The sequence below is a fragment of the Dromiciops gliroides genome, chromosome 2, assembly GCF_019393635.1.
Source record: "Dromiciops gliroides isolate mDroGli1 chromosome 2, mDroGli1.pri, whole genome shotgun sequence".
Classification (NCBI taxonomy): Eukaryota; Metazoa; Chordata; class Mammalia; order Microbiotheria; family Microbiotheriidae; genus Dromiciops; species Dromiciops gliroides.
Window position 1 is genome coordinate 76,735,926 of NC_057862.1, and position 21,160 is coordinate 76,757,085.

The 21,160-nt window shown below is 39.6% G+C and overlaps 1 protein-coding gene and 1 non-coding gene across 3 annotated transcripts in view; one reads left to right on the plus strand and one right to left on the minus strand.

Moving 5' to 3' along the window:
- ARHGAP19 (Rho GTPase activating protein 19) overlaps positions 1-21,160 on the plus strand; it is a 59,727-nt gene that overhangs the window by 13,811 nt on the left and 24,756 nt on the right. The window contains exons 1-5 of one of the 2 annotated variants that reach the window (XM_043981410.1): positions 6,381-6,425; positions 16,163-16,428; positions 17,106-17,186; positions 19,750-19,959; positions 20,790-21,016. In XM_043981410.1, coding sequence (XP_043837345.1) covers positions 6,397-6,425; positions 16,163-16,428; positions 17,106-17,186; positions 19,750-19,959; positions 20,790-21,016 — 813 coding nt within the window. In that variant the 5' untranslated portion in view covers positions 6,381-6,396. Of the gene's footprint in view, positions 1-6,380; positions 6,426-16,162; positions 16,429-17,105; positions 17,187-19,749; positions 19,960-20,789; positions 21,017-21,160 lie in introns of those variants that run through there. The other variant, XM_043981409.1, reaches the window with a different exon arrangement.
- On the minus strand, positions 4,537-4,643 carry LOC122744770. Its single transcript, XR_006355117.1, has one exon. It is a non-coding gene; the product is annotated as a U6 spliceosomal RNA (small nuclear RNA).

The following is a 21,160-nucleotide window of genomic DNA, read 5'->3' on the forward strand; positions in this document are numbered from 1 at the left end:
GAAAGATCTACATTGATTGATGCAGAGTGAACCACAAAATAATTTAAAAAAAATTTTAAAAGCATGTCTTCAAAGAAATGAGAAGATACTGACTAATACTCTTCTCTTTTGCAGAAATGGAAGGTCCACAAGTGTGGTACATTGCACATATTTTCATGCCTTTTTTCATGTATTCAGTTTTGCAGGGTGTTTTTGTCTTTAAAAATATTTGTTATATGAAATAGCTGTGTTGGAGGATGAGGAATGGATACTGCAGGAAGTTTTGTTGATGGAAAAAAGACCAAAAAATAAAAAGAGCTATGCAGAGGTGAAATTTCCCAAATATGACACATGGAATGAAAAATATCCCACCTGGCTGACTTTAAGTCTGACTTAATGCAGTTGGTCATCTTACATTAATTTTTGCCTTGAATTGTCATGAAATTAGAGAAAAAATTATTTCCTTACTATATAGTTATATCCTTATTATTTTATGGTTGCTTCCTATAATCATGTCGGATGTTATATGATGGACACAGTATTGGATCCTTATCTCTTAGGTTAATGCTGAACTACATCTGTATTAATATAGTGAGATGAAGGTATAAGATTTGAGCTATCTGGCCTTGAATTTTGAATCTTTCTATATTCCAAACAACTAATAATTAAGTATTGAGCCTTGACATCTGTTACTAGCTCTATGTTTCTGTGTAAAATAAGGTCCTTTAATTTCTTATAATGGTATGGGGATAATTAAGCAATTGATGCAAAGATTTTTGAAATGAGGATATGATTTTGTTATTTAGTTAATATCACAATTGTCTGAGTTCTGTGTAAAGGAGAGAAACATCAGCATAGCTTGTGGTCTATTTTGCAAATGCCTTAAAGAGATATCCAGTTTTGTTAGAGGTTATTCATTTGAACATGGTCAGAAGTTGAAAATTTTTCTTTAACTTACTTGGTATGCACTGTTGTAAAATTAATTAACTCAGTGTGCTTTTGTATATGATCTCTGAACTTTTTGTTACAACTAAAGTTATTCTAGCAACTTTTATATGAATTCATTTTTGTATTGGAGTCCATTTTCTTATAAAAGGGATTTTGAGATTTCTTAGTGGAACCTCATCTTCCTAATGGGAGATTGAATAATGCTAAGTAAAAAAATTGGGTCCTAATTTTCTGTTTGTATCTAAGTTTCCAAGTTGCTTTTTTTACTGTGTGTGTGTGTGTGTGTGTGTACATTTATTAAGGTAGGAGAATCCTACTTTAGCCCTTGCCAATAGTCATTCTCCCAGCCTTTTCCATGAGAACTCCACTTGTAATTTATGCATGTAAAACCTCACAGTGTTGCTGGCATCATGGCTTATTGGTTCACTAGCATTCCTTGATGATCATACCTGGAGTCAGACTCAGAATAATATCAGTTAACAGTCCCATAATGTCTTTTTTTTTTTTTGGTGAGGCAGTGAGGGTTAAGTGGCTTGCCCAGGGTCACATAGCTAGTAAGTGTTAAGTGTCTGAGGCTGGATTTGAACTCACGTTCTCCTGAATCCAGGGCCGGTGCTTTATCCACTGCGCCATCTAGCTGCCCCCCCATAATGTTTTATATAATAAGTTCCTATAATTAGTGTTTTAGGTGAATTCACCTCTCAAGGATCATATATCCTAGATAAATATTGACTATAATCTCACATTGGTAGCAGTAAGAAATTAATTACAGCAAAATCACATCTTACCTTATTATAACTAGTACTTATGCTAAGTAGATGCTTTTTCATCCCTAAATTCGTTATTATACATCTCACTTGGGATGGGAAGTATAAATCTAATAATCCTAAATTGTATACAGAGAACATATTAGACAACGTTTTATGTAATAGTATATAGTAAAACATGTTCAGTTATTAACCATATTCAAATGGCCATAAAAATAGACTATTGCTCTTAGAATCCTTTTAAATGATGCAAACAACCTTAAAGTGGCTCTTAACTTAGTTTGCATGTATTTCTACATGTTTTAAATCCAGATTAAGTCACAAACATAGGTAAAATCAGATTTCCCATTAGAGTGACAAAATAATCAATTACTATTGGTTTTTTCTTTTCTTTTTTTCCCCATAAAAGTATTTTATTATTTTCCAGTTACATGTAGATATAGTTTGCAACATTTGTTTTTATAAGATTGCTAGTTTCAACTTTTTCTCCCTCCCTGCCCCCTCCCCAAGACAGCAAGCAATCCGATATAGGTTATATATGTACAATCACATTAAAAATATCTCTGCATTAGTCATGCTGTGCAAGAAGAATCAGAGCAAAAAAGGAAAAACCTCAAAAAAGCAAAACAAAACAAAAACAGAGATAGCATGGTTCAATCTGCATCTAGATTCCACAGTTCTTTTTTTTTTTCTTCTGGATTTGGAGAGCATTTTCCATCATGAGTCCCCTGGAACTACCTTGCACCATTGCACTGCTGAGAAGAATCAAGTCTGTCATAGCTGATCAACACACAATGCTGTTGATACTGTGTACAATGTTTTACTGGTTCTGCTCATCTTACTCAGTTCATGTAAGCCTTTCCAGGTTTCTCTGAAATCTGTCTGCTCATCGTTTCTTTTTTTTTTTTTAAATTAATAAAGTATTTTATTTTTTTCTGTTACATGTAAAGATAGTTCTCAACTTTTGTTTATACAAGCTTTCCAATTTCAGATTTTTCTCCCTCCCTCCCCTCCCTCCCCCCTCCCCTAGACAGCAGGTAATCTGATATAGGTTATATATATATATATACATACACATAATAACATTAAACATATTTCTGCATTAGTCATAAGAGAAAAAATCAGAGCAATGATGAAAACCCTCAAAATAGAAAAAAAACAACAGCACCCAAAACAAAAGAAATAGTATGGTTCATTCAGCATCTATACTCCGCAGTTCTTTTTTTGTTTTTCCTTGGATTTGGAGATCCTCTTCCATCACAAGTTCCCTGGAACTTTTTTGTGCCATTGCATTGGTGAGAAGAATATAGTCCATCACAGTAGATCAACATTCAATGTTGATGATACTGTGTACAATATTCTTCTGGTTCTGCTCATCTCACTCATCATCAGCTCACACAAGACCCTCTAGGTTTCTCTGAACTCCTCCTGCTCATCGTTTCTTACAGCACAGTAGTATTCCATTACATTCATATACCACAACTTGTTCAGCCGTTCCCTAATTGATGGGCATCCCCTCAATTTCCAATTCCTTGCCACCACAAAAAGTGCAGCTATAAATATTTTTGTACATGTGGGTCCTTTTCCCTTTTTTATTATCTCTTTGGGAAAAAAGACCTAATAGTGGTATTGCTGGGTCAAAGGGTATACACAGCTTTATAGCCCTTTGGGCATAGTTCCAAATTGCTCTTCAGAATGGTTGGATCAGTTCACAGCTCCACCAACAATATATTAGTGTTCCAGTTTTTCCACAGCTTCTCCAACATTTATTATTTTCCTTTTTTGTCATATTAGCCAATCTGATAAATGCCAGGTGGTACCTCAGAGTTGTTTTAATGTGCATTTCTCTAAGTAATAGTGATTTAGAGAATTTTTTCATATGGCAATAGATATCTTTGATTTCTTCATCAGAAAACAGCCTGTTCATATCCTTTGACCATTTCTCAACTGGGGAATGACTTGGATTCCTATAAATTTGGTTTAGTTCTCTATATATTTTAGAAATGAGGCCTTTGTCAGAAATACTGGCTATAAAAATTATTTCCCAGCTTTCTGTCTCCCTTCTAATTTTGGATGCATTGATTCTGTTTGTACAAAACCTTTTTAATTTAATGTAATCAAAATCATCCATTTTGCTTTTCATAATAATCTCTCTCTTTTTTTTTTTTAGTGAGGCAATAGAGGTTAAGTGACTTGCCCAGGGTCACACAGCTAGTAAGTGTTAAGTGTCTGAGGTCAGATTTGAACTCAGGTACTCCTGAATCCAGGGCGGGTGCTCTATCCACTGTGCCACCTAGCTGCCCCACAATAATCTCTTGTTTAGTCATAAACTATTCTCCTTTCCATAAATCTGAGTGGTAAACCATTCCTTCCTATCAATTACTATTGTTCACTAATAGCTGACTACTGAAATACTATTCCTTAAAACAAAAGCAAGTTGGTGGCTCAGTGGCGCAGTGGATAAAGCACCGGTCCTGGATTCAGGGGTACCTGAGTTCAAATCCGGCCTCAGACACTTGACACTTACTAGCTGTGTGACCCTGGGCAAGTCACTTAACCCCCATTGCCCCGCAAAAAAACCCCAAACAAACAAACAAACAAAAAACAAAAGCAAAAGATTTCTGACTTTAACCTTACTACTTAACAGACTCACATCTTTGCTTCTCAAGCTCGTTTACTTTTGTCTGATTATACTCTTATCATTTTGAAAGAATGAGATACTTCAGGAATTGTATCTTATACATTTTACAGATTCAAGCACCAATTTAGCTATTGCTCAGGCCAACAAATTAAAATCAAAACAGCAAGATCAGTAATTCAGATACTTAAGTATTAATTCAGTAAAAATATGGAACACTTCACGAATTTGTGTGTCATCCTTGTGCAGGGGCCATGCTAATCTTCTTTGTATTGTTCCAATTTTAGTATATGTGCCTCTGAAGTGAGCACTGTAATGGTATCTCTTATGCTGAGAAGGAAGGGAAGGGAAGGAGAGGAAAGGAATGAGATGGGAAGGGAAGGATAGAGAAGAGAAGGAAATGAGTAAAAAGGGGTGGTCATTAGCTATTCTAGAGAGTAGTTTGGAACTGTGTCCAAAAAGCAGTTAAACTGGACCTACATCTTGGTCCAGTGGCACTACCACTACGTCTGTACCTCAAAGAGATCAGAGAAAGAGGAAAAGGTCCCATGTTCACAAAAATATTTATAGCAACTCTTTTTGTGACAGCAAAGAATTGGAAGCTGAGAAGGTAGGAGTACCCATCAACTGGAGCATGGATGAACAAGTTGTAGTCCACAGATGGGAAGGAATTCTATTGTGCTGTAAGAAATGACGAAGGGGATGGTTTCAAAGAAACCTGGGAAGACTTGTATGAGCTTATGCAAAGTGAAGTGAGCAGAACAATCTGTAGAATGGTAACAATAATGGAAAGACAAACAATTCTGATCCACACCATGGCCAATCACAATGCCAGAGAACTCATGATCAGCATGCTACCAGCCTCCAGATTTTGGAGTAATGGATTCAAAATGAAGATGAGATCCCCACTCCCACCTCCCAGTCTATATCTTTGTGTGTGTGTGTGTGTAAAGCGTATTTTTGCTTGACTATACATATTTGTAACGGGTTTTGTTTTCCTTGATTTCTCATTGGGGGGGGGGGAGCTGGAACAGAGAGAATGTGAACCTAAAAAACGGAATTTAACATTTTTTTAAGGGGTGGGTATATTTTAATTTAGACCTGTGTGCAAGGCCCTGGTCCTAGGTTAGCTCACTTTGGGCAGGAAGGTCGGGGGAGGAGAAGGCCTGTGGGGTAGCCTGGGTGGACACTTCTGTTTAAGGATTGGGAGAAGGATGATAGTCCATCAAAAATTACTGTGAGGAGCTGTATCCCTCAAGTTCTTCACTTTTCCTCTCTTTCCCAGCCAAACTCCTAGAAGAAGCTGTTTATACTTCTTACCTCCTTATCTTCCCCCATTTATTTCTCAGCCCCTTGCAACATGACTGAAACTGTGCCCCTCCCCAAGTTATCAGTGATTTTATAGACAAAATCCAATAGTCTTTTTTCTGATTTTTGCTGCATTTAATAATCTTGATACCCCTTTCCTCTTGGATACTTCGGCCTGTCTATTTTTGTGACCCTTCCCTTGTTTGTTTCTCCCCGTACCTGTCTGACTGCTCTTTCATTCTCCTTTGCTAAGTTATTATCCATGTATCACCTCCAAACTGTGAATATGGCCAAGCCCTCTTTTCTTCTCTCCCATCAGCTTCCATGGATTTAACCATCGTCTCTAGGTGTTGAATTGTACTAGTCACCTAGTGACTTAAGATATAGGCTTAAACTACTTGTCAGTTTGCTCTTTTTTTTTTCCCCTTTTTTTCAGTTTGTTCTTAAATTTGGTTGATAGTTATATTTTCTCATTTGGAGACATTTTAATCATTGCTAATGATTTCCCTTAGTCTCTATCTACATGGATCATTGGCAAATGGAGTCAATTCGCCCAGCTTTTCATTTCTGTTTTGTTCCTACACGCAGACCAATGCCCAGTCTCCCAACAAGTGCCGTCTTTCAGGTTCTATAATATGCTCTTGTATCCTTTAGCATGCTTGGAATTTGTGCAGGCTGTGCTGGGGTAGGGATAGGAGGGTTTCTTTGTCCCTGTAAACAAGGAGCAAGTTCTTCTCCGGGCTCTCTGCTTCACCAATGCCACGCCAGAAGCTTTCAGCACTCATGTAAGAAATTGATATCTTTCTTTAAAATGCACACTTTCCATTGCTTTTAAAATAAAAAGGTATTGTAGAATAGCAAGTTGTTTTTGATGAAATGTAATTATTTTAAATTTTCCATATGGTCTGAGTTAGCAGTCAGCAATTGTGTGTGTGTGTCTGTGTGTCTGTAAAATGTTTCTGGGTGCTTAAATGTTTTCTTTAATATCTTTACCTTTTTAGAAAGAGTATCATCATGGTTTTTTGGGGACTTCAGGATATAATACAGATGTAAAAGAAATTTGGCCCCACTCTTCCACCCTCGGTACCATTTCCTTTTTCCTTCAGTGTTTGTTCCCTATGTGTAGCCCTGTGTAGGCATCCTCTGACTGCTACTTCTTTTGGGGGTTCTGGAAAATAGGAAGGGGAAGGAAGAGAGAGGAAAGAAAAGGAAAGAATCAGAAGGATTAACATGGGTAGGAAGGGAAAAGGGGGAAAAGGACATATTTTGGACACTCGGAATCCCACTTATTTTTTCTCTTGTATTTCAGTTATCTTTGTGTGGCTCTATCACTATTAACTGACCACTTGAATTTCTCTGCTTCAGGTTGGAGATGGGGAAAGAGATGGTCTCTGTTGAGCAACAAGGTGACTTGTAAGACTGGTCCTTGTGTTACTAGGAATGACCATTTGCCATAGGTGGCTTAACTTCAGTCTGTTCTTGTGAGGACAGACTCTGCTGCTAACTTTGAAACATCAGTAGAGTCTGGGTGTGATGATGCTGAATTAGATCTTGTTTCTTGACTATGAGTAGCTGAAATTAAAAAAAAAATAGAAGAAAACATGTCAGTTGTTGGATTGTAGGCAATTAGGGAAAAGCTTACTACTTCTCTTGACAAAATGTCCCAGTCAACTCATGATAGAGAATGCTCTCCACATCTAGAAAAAAAGAACTATGGAATCTGAATGCAAATTGAAGCAGACTCTTCCTACTATTTTTTCTTTTTTGAGGTTTTTTCCTTTTGTTCTGATTCTTCTTTCACAACATGACTAATGCAGAAATATGTTTAATGTGATCGTACATATATAACTTATATTGGATTGCTTTCTGTCTTGGCAAGGGGGGAGGGAAGGGAGGAAGGGAGAAAAATTTGGAACTCAAAATCTTATAAAAAGAAATGTTGTGGGGCAACTAGGTGGTCCAGTGGATAGAGCACCGGCCCTGGAGTCAGGACGACCCAAGTTCAAATCCAGCCTCAGACACTTAACACTTACTAGCTGTGTGACCCTGGGCAAGTCACTTAACCCCAATTGCCTCCCCCCCTCCCCTCCTCCCCCCCCCAAAAAAAACCCACACACACATAAAAACAAATGTTGAAAACTATCTTTACATGTAACTGGAAAATACTAAAATACTTTTATGATTTAAAACAAAACAAAAAAATCCCAAAATGTCCCAGTCAGCATCATAGAATGAAAAATTAACCTTGGATCCTCTTTTATTTTGTTTATGCAGTAACTATATGGTCATAGATTTAGAGGCATCCTTATTTTTATATAAGAAGAATCACATCTCAGAATAGAAAGAACAAGGAAAGAGAACATAAAGAATGAATAGACATTTATATTTGACTTGGTTTGCATTATGAAGGTCTCCCTTGGGTTCCATTGTTTTTTGGTTTTGTTTGTTTTTGGTTTGTTTTGTTTTTTTGGTGAGGCAATTGGGGTTAAGTGACTTGCTCAGGGTCACGCAGTCAGTAAATGTTAAGTGTCTGAGGTCAGATTTGAACTCAGGTCCTCCTGACTCCAGGGCTGGTGCTCTATCCACTTTGCCATCTAGTTGCCCCTCCATTGTTATTTTTAAATATTTTATTGATTAAAAAAAATTTAGCATTGAGTAACTTTCCAGTCCTTACTCTCTGGCCTGGCCCTCTCCCTATACTGCACCCCATGCCTCCCTTGTAACAAATAAAACCAACGAAAACATTGATTAGGTCTGATGATTAAAGAAGGCTTCATTTCTCACCCAAAGCTCCCCATCTTCCTGCTGAGAGGAGAAAGTTTGCTTTGCCTTCAGTCCTCTGCAGTCAACAGACCACTCATTGTGCTAGAGTGCTTCTTCTTTTTTAGGCAGTCAGGATTAAATGACTTGCCCAGGGTCACATAGCTATTGAGTGTCTGGGGCCGAATTTGAACTCAGGTCCTTCTGTCTTATGGAGTTGTTTTCCTTTACATTTTTGTGGTCGTTGTGTAGATTGTTTTCTTAGTTCTACTTGCTTTACTCTGCATCACTTTCTGTCTTCTTAAGCTTCTTTGAATGATTTATATTCTTGATTTTTAAATGAAGCAGTAACATTCCCTTGCTTTCATATACTGGATTGTGTTCAGCCATTCCCCAGGCTATGAGGAACCACTTTGTTTCCAGTTCTTTGCTAACACAAAGATGTTGTTATAAATAATTCTGTACATTAAATTTGTTGCCTAATCTTAAGTGAATTGTCACTGTAGTGAGGCAGTTCTTTTACTTCTTCCTAATTGGCTTTCTATTCTACTTCCTACAGAAGCTGTTAAAAGCCTCATCTTTGCTTCTCAAGCCTCCCCTACCACTTTCCCCCCCTCCCTCAGCAGCTCATTCTTTAGGACTTTATCTCATACTCTACTGAGAAAATAGAGATTATTTACTGGGAGCTCCCTCTTTTTCCCTTTTTTGGATCTCAAAACCCCTCGACATCTTCCCATGTTATCACCTTCTTCACTCCAGGGTCTGGTGAAGAAGTGACCTTTCTCCACAGGGCTGACCCCTCTACATGCACCCTTGATCCCATCCCCTGTTGTTTTCTCTAGCATTACCCCCCTTTTTCTAATCTTCAGTCTCTTCCCAACTACTAGTTCCTTCTCTGATGCCAAGTTTTCTCCGTCGTTAAAAAATCCTCAGACCTCACCATCTCATCAAGCTGTCATCCTATCTCTCTCCTCCCTTTCAAAACAAAACTCCTAAAAAGCTGTTTACTCTCTGTTCTCATTTCTTAACCCTGTTCAATCCAAAGTCACCAATGATCTCTTACTAATTCTTATCCTCCCCTGTAGCATTTGACATGTCTGACCACCTTCTTTTCCTGGATGCTCTCTCCTCTCTGTTGTCAGCACTGTTCCTTGGTTATCTTCCTGCTTGTCTTACTGTTCCTTCTCAGTCTCCTTTGCTGGGTCATCATCTCTCTCTCTCCTAACTGTGACTGGTTTACCAAGGCTCTCTGTCTTGGACTCCCTCTCCCTCTCCCTCTCCCTTTGCTCCTTCTCCCATTCCCTTTCCCTCTCCCTCTCCCTCTCCCTCTCCCTCTCCCTCTCCCTCTCCCTCTCCCTCTCCCTCTCCCTCTCCCTCTCCCTCTCCCTCTCCCTCTCCCTGTCCCTCTCCCTCTCCCTCTCCCTGTCCCTCTCCCTGTCCCTCTCCCTCTGCTCCTTCTCCCTCTCCCTCTCCCTCTCCTCTCCCATTCCTTCTCCCACTCCCTCTCCCTCTGCTCCTTCTCCCTCTCCCTCTCCCATTCCTTCTCCCACTCCCTCTCCCTCTCCCTCTCCCTCTCCCTCTCCCTCTCCCTCTCCCTCTCCCTCTCCCTCTCCCTCTCCCTCTCCCTCTCCCTCTCCCTCTCCCTCTCCCTCTCCCTCTCCCTCTCCCTCTCCCTCTCCCTCTCCCTCTCCCTCTCCTCTCCCATTCCTTCTCCCACTCCTTCTCCCTTTGCTCCTTCTCCCTCTCCCTCTCCCTCTCCCTCTCCCTCTCCCATTCCTTCTCCTGCTCCCTCTCCCTCTCCCTCTCCCTCTCCCTCTCCCTCTCCCTCTCCCTCTCCCTCTCCCTCTCCCTCTCCCTCTCCCTCTCCCTCTCCCTCTCCCTCTCCCTCTCCCTCTCCCTCTCCTCTCCCATTCCTTCTCCCACTCCCTCTCCCTCTGCTCCTTCTCCCTCTCCCTCTCCCTCTCCCTCTGCTCCTTCTCCCTCTCCCTCTCCCTCTCCCTTCTCCCTTGGTAACATCATTACCTCCCTTGAATCCAGTTAGCATTTCTCTGCAGATGTCTCCCAGATTTATATTTGTAGCCCTCGTCTCTTTCCTGAGCTCTGTTTTATTTATACATCTGCAGCTGTCTGTAGGACTTTTCAAACTGGATGTCCCATAAGTATCTCAAACTCAAGATGTCCAAAGCTGAACTAATTTTTTTCCTGTTTCTGTGGAGGATACTGCCATCCTTTTAGTCACATAGGTTCACAACCTGGAGGTTAGACTTGACTCCTTGCTCTTCCTCACTGCACATATCCCATTTGTCACCAAATTTTGTCCTTTCTGCCTCTGGCCCCTTCTCTCTGTTCACATAGCCACCACTCTAGTTAAACTTCTTGATACTGGGCAGCTAGGTGGCACAGTGGATAAAGCACTAGCCCTGGATTCAGGAGGACCTGAGTTCAAATCTGGCCTCAGACACTTGATACTTACTAGCTGTGTGACCCTGGGCAAGTCACTTTACCCTCATTGCCCCACCAAAAAAATAATAATAATAATAAAAAAACTTCTTGACATCTTTTGCCACAGCCTCTTAAATGATATCCCTGCTCATCTTTCCCCAGTTTAGTCCATCTTCCCCACAGTTGCTAAGGTGCACAGATCTGAAATTGGCATTGCTCCTACACTATAAAATCCAGTGGCTTCTTTTTCCCCCTTTAGGTTTATACATGAACTCTTCTGTTTGGCTTTTAAAGCCTGATGTAATCTGGCCCTAATCTAATTTTTCAGCCTTGTGATATATTATTACTCCCTTTCCTGAATTCTTCATTCTGGCCTGATTGGCCTCCTTGTTCCTCACTTCAGTACTCTATGCCAGGCACTGTGTTAGGCCCTGGGGATTCAAAGACAAAAATGAAACAATTGCTCGATGAATTTATACCCCAATGGGGAGACAACACATACAGATGCAGGTTTTCATAAAGTATATATAATTTTGGATTATATTATTAATATTAAATAATACTTATTATTAAATAATACTTATTATTAAATATTAATAAAGTATTACTAGCTGGGAGGATCAGGAAAGGTTCATGGAGAAGGCAGTGACAGAACTGAACCTTGAAGGAAACAAGGGCTTCCAAGAGACAGAAGTGGAAAGGGGAACGTATTCTGGGTTTGGGGGCCAGTTCATGCAAAAGTGAGGAGAAGACGGCGTCCTGTGTGAGGTACAGCAAAAAGGCCGGTGTGGCCAGACTGGGGAGTGTGAAGGTGAGCAGTTGTAATAGGGCGGAAGGGCCGCTCAGGACAGGGCTGCTAAAGGTCTGCTAAAGATACCAAGTAGAAGAGTTTAGATTTGATCCTAAAAGCATATGGGAGCCACTGGAATGGATTGGACTGGGAAATGACACGGCCAGGCCTATATATGATCTTGTTTGCATGTTGTTTTCCTGATTAAACTAAGAGCTCCTTAAGGGCAGTGTCTGTTTTTGCTTTTCTTTGTATCCCCATTGCTTAACATACTGACACATAATGAACGATTATTAAATGCTTGTTGACTTGACTTCAAGGCCAGCACTATGCATTACCACCTGGTTTCCTGGTCAATTAGGGGGTGTGGTAGTTAGAGTCCTGGGCCTGAAGTCAGGAAGACATCTTCCTGAGTTCAAAACTGACCTCAGACACTTACTACCTGTGTGACCCTGGGAAAGTCACTTAGCCTCTTTGCCTCAGTTTCCTCATTTGTAAAATGAGCTGGAGAAGGAAATAGCAAATCACTCTAGTATCTTTGCCAAGAAAACCCCAAATGCGGTCACAGAGAGTCAGACATGACTGAAACAACACTTAGTTTCCTTGGATATTGAATGAGGAAGATGGATACAGGCCATTGAGTCTGCTACACAAAGAGGAGTGGTACAAATTTTGGGGCATGGTGAGTGGTGGTATTGGGAGCACAGTATATGTGGCTTGAAGGGAGTTAGACGTAAGCTCATTGTGAGGAGGTATTTTCCCATTCTTTGTACTTGGAAGTCCTCTTTTCATTAAAAGGTCAATTTTCCTCTTTAGGATTATACTTGGTTTTGCTGATTGAATTATTCACTTTTTATTTTGTCTTTTAGATATTGCATTCTAAGTTCCCCCCATCCCCTTTATGGTGGTAGTTGTCAAGTGTTGCATAGTCCTAACTGTGGTTCCTTGATACATGAACTTTTTCTTTCTGGCTGCTTGCAGTATCTTTTCTTTAATATGGAAGATCTGAAGTTGGCTGTGACTTTCCTGGCAATTTTCATTTTGGGATTTATTTGAGGTAGTGAATGGATTCTTTCTGTTTTCATTTTGCTCTCTGTTTACAAAAGTTCTAGGAGGTTTTCATTCATAATTTAAAAAAAATATGGTACCCAGGCTTCTTAGGATTAAAAGATCATAGATTTAGGGTTTGGTTTTTTTTTTTTTTTCTCTGATAGTTAGATGGGCTTAACCTGACCTATTTTCTGGTTCAGTTGTTATTGATAAGAAATATTTTCTTCTACTTTTTCAGTTTTTCTATTTTGTTTTGGTGTTTTTTGTTGTCTCATGGAGTAATTGATTTCTATTTGGACCATTCTAATTTTCAAGAAGTGTTACTTGGATAAGTTTTCACACTTAGTCTACTAAACTGTTTATTCTCCTTCCAATTCTTTTCTCTTGAGTTTATATTTAATTTCTAGTTTTTTTCCTTAAGAGTTCTCATTTTATCTAATAATCATTTTAAAAATCTTGATTCATTTTTTCCAAGAATTCCAGTAAACCTTGCTGTAAAGCTCTTCCTATAACAAATGTTTTAGCTTATTTTTAAAATAGGGAAAGTATTTGAACTGGGGCAAGGCAGCTAATGATGAGATGGCCAACATATAAAGTGAGGCATGTTTGGAGTTTGTCTGGACTGATATAGTTGGTCTTCTGAAGTCCTGATAGACCTACCCCTTCTACCCAAGATTCTGAGAACCAGAGTTCAGGAAATGAAAGTTTTTAGTTCTCTAGGGCAAGGGTCAGCAAATTGTGACCCAAGGGTCAAATCTGGCATACAGCCTGTTTTTGTATGACCAATTTTTATATTGTGTTTTGTACAATAAAACCTAATTTAAAGATGTAAAAACCATTCTTACCTGTCAGGCCATATAAAAACAGGTGGCAGGATGGATTTATCTACTGGTCCTAGAGCAATTTTCTAACCATTGTTTTAGCACATGGTCTCCAGTCTTGCTGCCTGGTAAGGAGATGATTAAGGATGAGCCTGGTGGCATTCCCATATTACCTATTTACTGGAAGAAGTGGTAGGGGCATGCGCTTAGCATCTAAGGTTTTTGCTTAGATGACTGGGGAGTCAGAGAGGTAGGTTATAGAACTTAACCAATGAAAGATTTGCAGAGTTTACATGTGACTTTTGTCCCATTGGTTGCTGAAGATTCATTCCCTGAACCATCATGTGAATTTCTCTAACCTGTTAAGAACTAAGAAGATTCGTTTGAGAAAGTGCTGATTTTTAAAATTACATCTGCCTACCACGGGAGGGGTCACCGGAGTCTCCCGATTAAAGCAGGATTATATATAGACCTTTTAAATTTTGCTCTACAATTTGGAATTATGCCCAAAGGGCTATAAAGCTGTGTATACCCTTTGACCCAGAAATACCACTTTTGGGTCTTTTCCCCAAAGAGATCATGGAAAAGGGAAAAGGACCCACATGTACAAAAATATTTATAGCTGCTCTTTTTGTGGTGGCAAGGAGTTGGAAGTTGAGGGGATGCCCATCAATTGGGGAATGGCTGGACAAGTTGTGGTATATGAATGTAATGGAATACTATTGTGCTGTAAGAAACGATGAGCAAGAGGATTTCAGAGAAACCTGGAGGCTCTTGAATGGGCTGATGAGTGAGATGAGCAGAACCAGAAGAACATTGTACACAGTATCATCAACATTGTGTGTTGATCAACTGTGATAGACTAGATTCTTCTCACCAATCCAATGGTACAAGAAAGTTCCAAAGGACTCATGATGGAAAAGGCTCTCCAAATGCAGGAAAAAAAAAAAAAAGAAAAGAAACTGTGGAATATGGATGCTGATTGGACCATACTATCTCTTTTGTTTTTGGTGCTGTTGTTTTTCTTTTTTGAGGTTTTTCCTTCTTGCTCTGATTCTTCTTGTATAACATGACTAATGCAGAAATATGTTTAATGTTATATATGAGATTACCTGCTGTCTAGGGGCGGGAGGGAGAAAAAATGTAAAATTGGAAATCTTATCTAAACAAAGGTTTAAAACTTAAATAAATAAATTAAAAAAATTTTGCTTTAGGACCATCCTTAGGCAAGGAACTACCTTCCTGCTCTGTTTGGGTCCTACTGAGAGGAAGGCCATTGACTCTGGACTCCTGACCTGCTTCTCTTGAACCTCAGTTGCCTGGATTCTTGACTTCCGTGACTCCTAGCCCTGTTAGACATTTCTGAAACCAGGCCTTATGATCCACCTTTGCGCTTCTAGTCCACGTTGCCCCTTGAGCCCCCATCTAAGTGACAGGCAAGATTGTTTTGCCCTTTCCTCCCTTCTTCTCCTATCCATGAATAAGGCAGTAATAAAAATTGACAAATTTGGTCAAAACAAGTACTGGTTTTAGTACTTTTTCTGTAATTGCACCTACAAGTCCGATAGGATCTATATCTGTGTATGCTGTTTGCTCGATTTAGGAAAATGAGAAGAATTGTAGAATTTAAGAGTTGGAAAGAACACTTATCTGAAAGAAAATCTTTTCCTGTCACTTGCCTCTGGTGTGGGCCTGGGTTTAAACTGGACCTCAGACACTTAACTAGCTGTGTGACCCTGATCAAGTCATTTGGCTCTGTTTGCTTCAGTTTCCTAATCTGTAAAGTGGGGGAAAGTAATAGCACCTACCTCCTAGGGTTGTTGTGAGGATAAGATGTGATAATAATTGTAAAGCACTTAGCACAGTGTCTGGCACTATATCAATGCTTGTTCCCTTCTTCCCTGTCTAGAACAGCTTTGACAAACAATCCTTCAGTCTCCCTCCACCTGCTTTGAGTGTTGTCCCCATCTCCTGACAGCCTATCCCACATTTGGATGGCTCTAATGGCTATGAGGATTTGCCTCTGCAACTTCTGCTTATTGCTGCTAGCATTGCCCACTGGGGCTTTAAAGAATAGATTTAGTCCCACTTACATGTCACAACCTTGCAAGTACTTAGAGACACCCACATGCTTCTTAAGTCTTTTCTTTTATACTTTGAACATATCTAGTTTGTTCATCTGATCCTTAATGCTACAAATGTTGCAAGCATTATCACTGTGCTGGCCACCTTCTTCTAGATGTACCCCTGTGATAAATATGCACCCTAAACTATGTATGATAGCTTTTCTTTCCTTATGACTCTTCCAGAGCCTCCCTCCTTTCACCCTTCCCTCTCTTGTGTGTGTCTTTAATTTCTCCCTCTTTGGGAGTTCCTTCCCATTGGCCTAGAAATGTAGGATCATAGGCTGAGAGCTGAAAGGGCCTGGAGGGGGTTTCAGACCACATCATGAAAATAATCTGGCAATTTTACTGGGCGGCTGTACTCACAAGTGCTATTAATTAGGGGTGATGAGAGTCTGAACAAGTAGTGGACTGTCTTCTTCCTCTTTGGAAGCAAAAGTTTTTGATTATGTTGTTTGAATGGTTTTTATTGCCTAAGTAGGCATGTAAAATACATCCAAAAATTTAAACAGAAAATGCTTTTTTCTTTTTTTCAGTGATGCCATCTGTAATTTTGTCATCTGCAATGATGTTTCTCTTCGAGGACAGCCAATCATCTTTAACCCTGACTTCTTTGTGGAGAAGCTCCGACATGAAAAGCCTGATGTTTTCACCGAGCTAGTGGTTAGCAACATCACCAGACTTATTGACCTGCCGGGGACAGAATTGGCTCAGTTGATGGGGGAGGTAGACCTGAAGTTACCCAACGGGGCTGGCACAACGTCAGGATTCTTCAGATCGCTCATGTCTCTCAAGCGCAAAGGTGGGAAAATGGATTTATTCAGGACAGCCAGGATACTGCATTTCCCCAAACATTCTCATCAGTAGTGGTTCTCTATTGATTTTATATCAAAGAGATGTGCAGTCCCAAATGAGGAGTTTGAGTCTATGCAAGGGATTTTTGTGTAGTCTTTTCATTATAATAAACAATCAAATCACAATGGGAAGTGGTGCATCTTAGTGGAAAGAGCCAATCTAGGAGTAAGAAGACCCAAGTTCAAGTACTTCCTCTGACCCATTCTGGAGGGAAGTCACTTAACCTTTCTGTGTTCCAGGAAACTTTCCAAGACTATATAAATATGTTACAGAATAGTTGCTGGTTTGAGTTAAAAGTAGTTTCCTCACTAGGAGTATCTAACACCATTCAAATCCCCTCCCCCCTGAAATTGTAATGTAGTCATAAAGTTTTTTATATATATTCCAAGTAAATAGAACTGTTAAGCGGAAGTAAATATTGCTTAGTATTATTTAGTACAGTGCATTCACCTCACAGTGAACTTTTAAATTAACATGATTTTTTTTTGACCCTGTAAAACTATTTTATAGCTCAGTAAAACACATAGCTATGTTCTGTTTCTCTAGAATGCTGCAAGGCTTTAAGTAGTTGATTCTATACTGTATGTACAAATTTGTTCACTGCCTTGTGTTTTGGTTTTCTAGAAAAAGGAGTTGTATTTGGATCACCATTAACAGAAGAGGGCATTGCTCAAATATACCAACTGATTGAATATTTGCACAAAAGTAAGTTTCCCTCCAATTTTGCTGTCCTTTTTGTTATTAGAATGTGTAGGGGCAGCTAGGTGGCGCAGTGGATAGAGCACTGGCCCTGGAGTCAGGAGTACCTGAGTTCAAATCCGGCCTCAGACACTTAACATTTACTAGCTGTGTGACCCTGGGCAAGTCACTTAACCCCAATTGCCTCACTAAAAAAACCAAAAAAACAAAGCAAAAAAAAAAAAAGAAGGAATGTGTAGTTTTTTGCTGACAGATGAGCTACCCCATGGCAAGAAAGTAGCTTCCCATACATAATTTGGGTTTGAAGTTCTATGACATGCCTGTGTACTTAACAGTTCATGTATCATTTGACTGCTTCATACATTAGATATGTATTCTTGAAAAGGTGTATATGAAAAAAGCCTATATCATGTGTCAAGTTACATTGTCCTATTGTGTTCAGAAAGATTCTTGCTGAAAAAATACTGGCTCTGATGCATCATAAAAATCACAATTACTGGAACATTATGCTGTATGTATAGTCTGTGTAACCTAATTCTCCCACATAATCCCTTTAAAAGAAATTAATCAGATTGATTCTCAGAAGCCCAGAAAAAGCACTGGACTAGGAATCAAAGAGGTCTGTATTTTAGTTTTGGCCCTGATACTGATGGCTTAGTAACCAAGGGAGAAGCCATCAACCTCTGTGGGCCTCGGTAGCCTCATCTCCAAAATGAGGTCACCATTATGCCACATGATCTCTCAGCTTCTTCCTTCTTCTAACATGCTGTGATGAAAGTAGATCATGTAGTAAATTTGTGTTTGTTTGGCAGGATAGTTATGATATTTTCCAAGTTTTCATTTCACTCAGTAAATCAGCATTTATTAAGCATCTATGTTGTGCCTTGGCACTGTGTATCCTCAGTGAAGAGAAACAAGTGGAAATACTTTTTGAAATAGGAAACCCAGCTCAGTGCAGAGAAAGAGTAGGTTCTCTTTCTTTATATTTGTTGGATTGAATGGAAATAGAGGCTAGAAGATGGATGCAGTTCCATGATACTATTTTAAAGGTATCTTTATCTCTTTCATGGATTTATGCATGCTGTAAATACATGTTTATTGACCTAATGACCATTTAATAAGTTCTTATTACTTAGTAGAACCAATTTTTATCGTTGTTCATTTGTTTCAGTCGTACCTGATTCTTTGTGACCCATTTGGGGTTTTCTTGCCAAAGGTATTGGAATAGTTTGCTATTTCCTTCTCCAGCTCATTTTACAGATGAGGAAACTGAGGCAAACAGGGTTTAGTGACTTGCCCAGGGTCACACACCTAGTAAGTGTCTGAGGCTGTATTTGAACTCAGGAAGATGAGTCTTTCAGACTCCAGGCCTGACACTCTATGCATTGTGCCAAATAGTTGCCAGAGAAGGACCAATGGGGCTCCTTCAAAAATGTTTCTGTTGCATTCTAAGAAATGCCGTTACTCTCATAAACTGCAGGCTAAGTGGTTGGAGATTGTCCTTGGTTGTGTACATAACCCAACTAGAAGTCAGCCAGTGAACAGGCATTATTAAGCACTTGACTATGTCACAGGTGTTATGGTAAATACTGAAAGAAAGGCAAAACAGAAGTGTCATAATAGAAACTGAAGATCTGGAACTGGGTTTAGTGAAATAGATCTGGGTTTGTGAGGCTTAGGCTGGACCCCATCAGTGAGCAACAGAGAATAAGATTTTCTCTAAAGCAATAACTTTTTTGTTGATGCTGATAGTATACAGTGGTGAGATGTATTTATGTTGATGGCTATGGTACATACATCTTAAGGTGAATTTAAAGAATATTGGGATTTTTCGTGGATCCAGGGTCCCTGCTTGGTCCCCACCTATCCTGGAGACCTGCTGCCCAGAGATGTTGTGAGGATCAAAGTGGGATAACACATACAAAGAGCTTTGCAAACTTGTAAAACACTAGATAAACTCTAGTTGTTATTAGTGTTATTGCCATAGGCCTCCTCTTTAATCAGGCTGGTCATGTGGGGATGGATTACTGTGATCATTCCAGGCCTCTTCAGATTGATGAGGTCAAAGTAGAGCTTACCTTTCTCCAGAATTACTTCAATTCCATCTGGTGATATAGCCTAGAACTATCTTCAGGGTGAGAGTAGGGGACTTGTGTAGGACAGTCCCAGGGGCTTAAGGTGATGTTGATTGGTAACTATAAAGAATTATATGCATGTAAGTTCTATTATTATTATTATTATTATTATTATTATTATTATTTGTTTGTTTTTGGTGGGGCAGTGAGGGTTAAGTGACTTGCCCAGGGTCACACAGCTAGTAAGTGTCAAGTGTCTGAGGCCGGATTTGAACTCAGGTCCTCCTGAATCCAGGGCCATTGCTCTATCCACTGTGCCACCTATTATTATTATTATTACTATTACTATTATTATTGTAACAATATCACTGCCACTATAAAGGCCAGTGAAAAGCCCACGAACTATGGAAATGGTACATATTTGGATCCCACCCTTTCTGTCTTTCTCTTTTGGCCTCTTTTGCTCCTCTACCGGTTTCCTCAATACTGAGAAGATTTGCGAGTAGAGGGCTTGTTTAGAGTTCCGGGAAACAGTGTCCGACAACAAATTCTAAGGGATGCTCTTAACAATGGGGCTGACGTTGATTTGGAGTCTGGGGAGTTTCACTCAAATGATGTGGCCTCACTGCTGAAGATGTTTCTGGGGGAGTTACCAGAGCCCCTGCTAACCCACCGGCATTTCCACGCACACCTGAAAATTGCAGGTGAGTCAAAGTAAGAAGGAGATGCAAGAAGCACTTTTTAAACAAAGTCAATGCTTTTGGAGATTGTGTTATTTTAAATCATTGTAGCATTGCCTTTGGTCTTCATGATGTTAGACACCTCCATTCATATTCATGGGATGATCAAACATTGGCATTCATCTCACTATGTAGTTAAAAGTACAGTAGTTTTTGACCGTCTGTCATTAGTCATAAATGAGCTGACCTAGCCTTCCTGGCTGGGGTAGGCTGGACCTGAAACCAATCAGTAGAAGATAGTGAGGAGCCAGACAATTGTAAGAGACGAATGGGAGCTGCTTTTTTTTTTTTTGTCTCGGTTGGCCTCACTCATCCCCTGGTGAATATATTCACACTGTATGGCCATATAACAGTGATGTTAGATCAGAGGGACGGACAGATGGATGGATGTGGCATTTTTCTACTATCTGGAAATGCACTTTTTTGGTTTGTTTTTATTTTCATTCTAATACAGTAACAGGAGAGGGAGGACATTATGAAAATAGATCATGTTGATTTGTAAAATATTTCCAAAGCAAAGCAAGAATCTTTGCCTTAAAATGTCTTTCTTTCATGAAACAAGCAGCTTGACATTAAAAGAACATGTAGACACCCAAATCAGTAAAGGGGCATACACATCTTTTTCATGATTTATGAATAAGATGAAATGGTGACCTTATTAATTTACTGTATTTCACTGCACACTTTGAATTTTCTTATTGTGAATCTGATGTGTGGAGTTGCTGAAATGAACTCTTCTGGCTTATTTTCCTCTAAATTATTCTCCTCTAAATTATGATCCTTTGGCTTCCAAGATCTCATGCGGTTTGATGATAAAGGAAACAAGACCAGCATTCCGGATAAAGAGCGCCAAATTGAAGCCCTGCAGTTGCTCTTCCTGATTCTTCCACCACCCAATCGTAATTTGCTAAAGCTGCTTCTTGACCTTCTCTACCAGACAGCAAAGAAACAAGACAAGAACAAGATGTCTGCCCACAACCTTGCCCTGATGTTTGCCCCTCACATCCTGTGGCCAAAAAACGTAAGTGTCAACATATCTGAAGTTGTGCTGTAAGGCTGGTGGGCTGTTTGAGTTTGGACCTCATGAGTTATCTCAGTACTTTGTATCTTCTCCTCAGGGTTACAGAGTTAAAACTGATTTTTGTCAGTTCTCCCATTGTGAAGT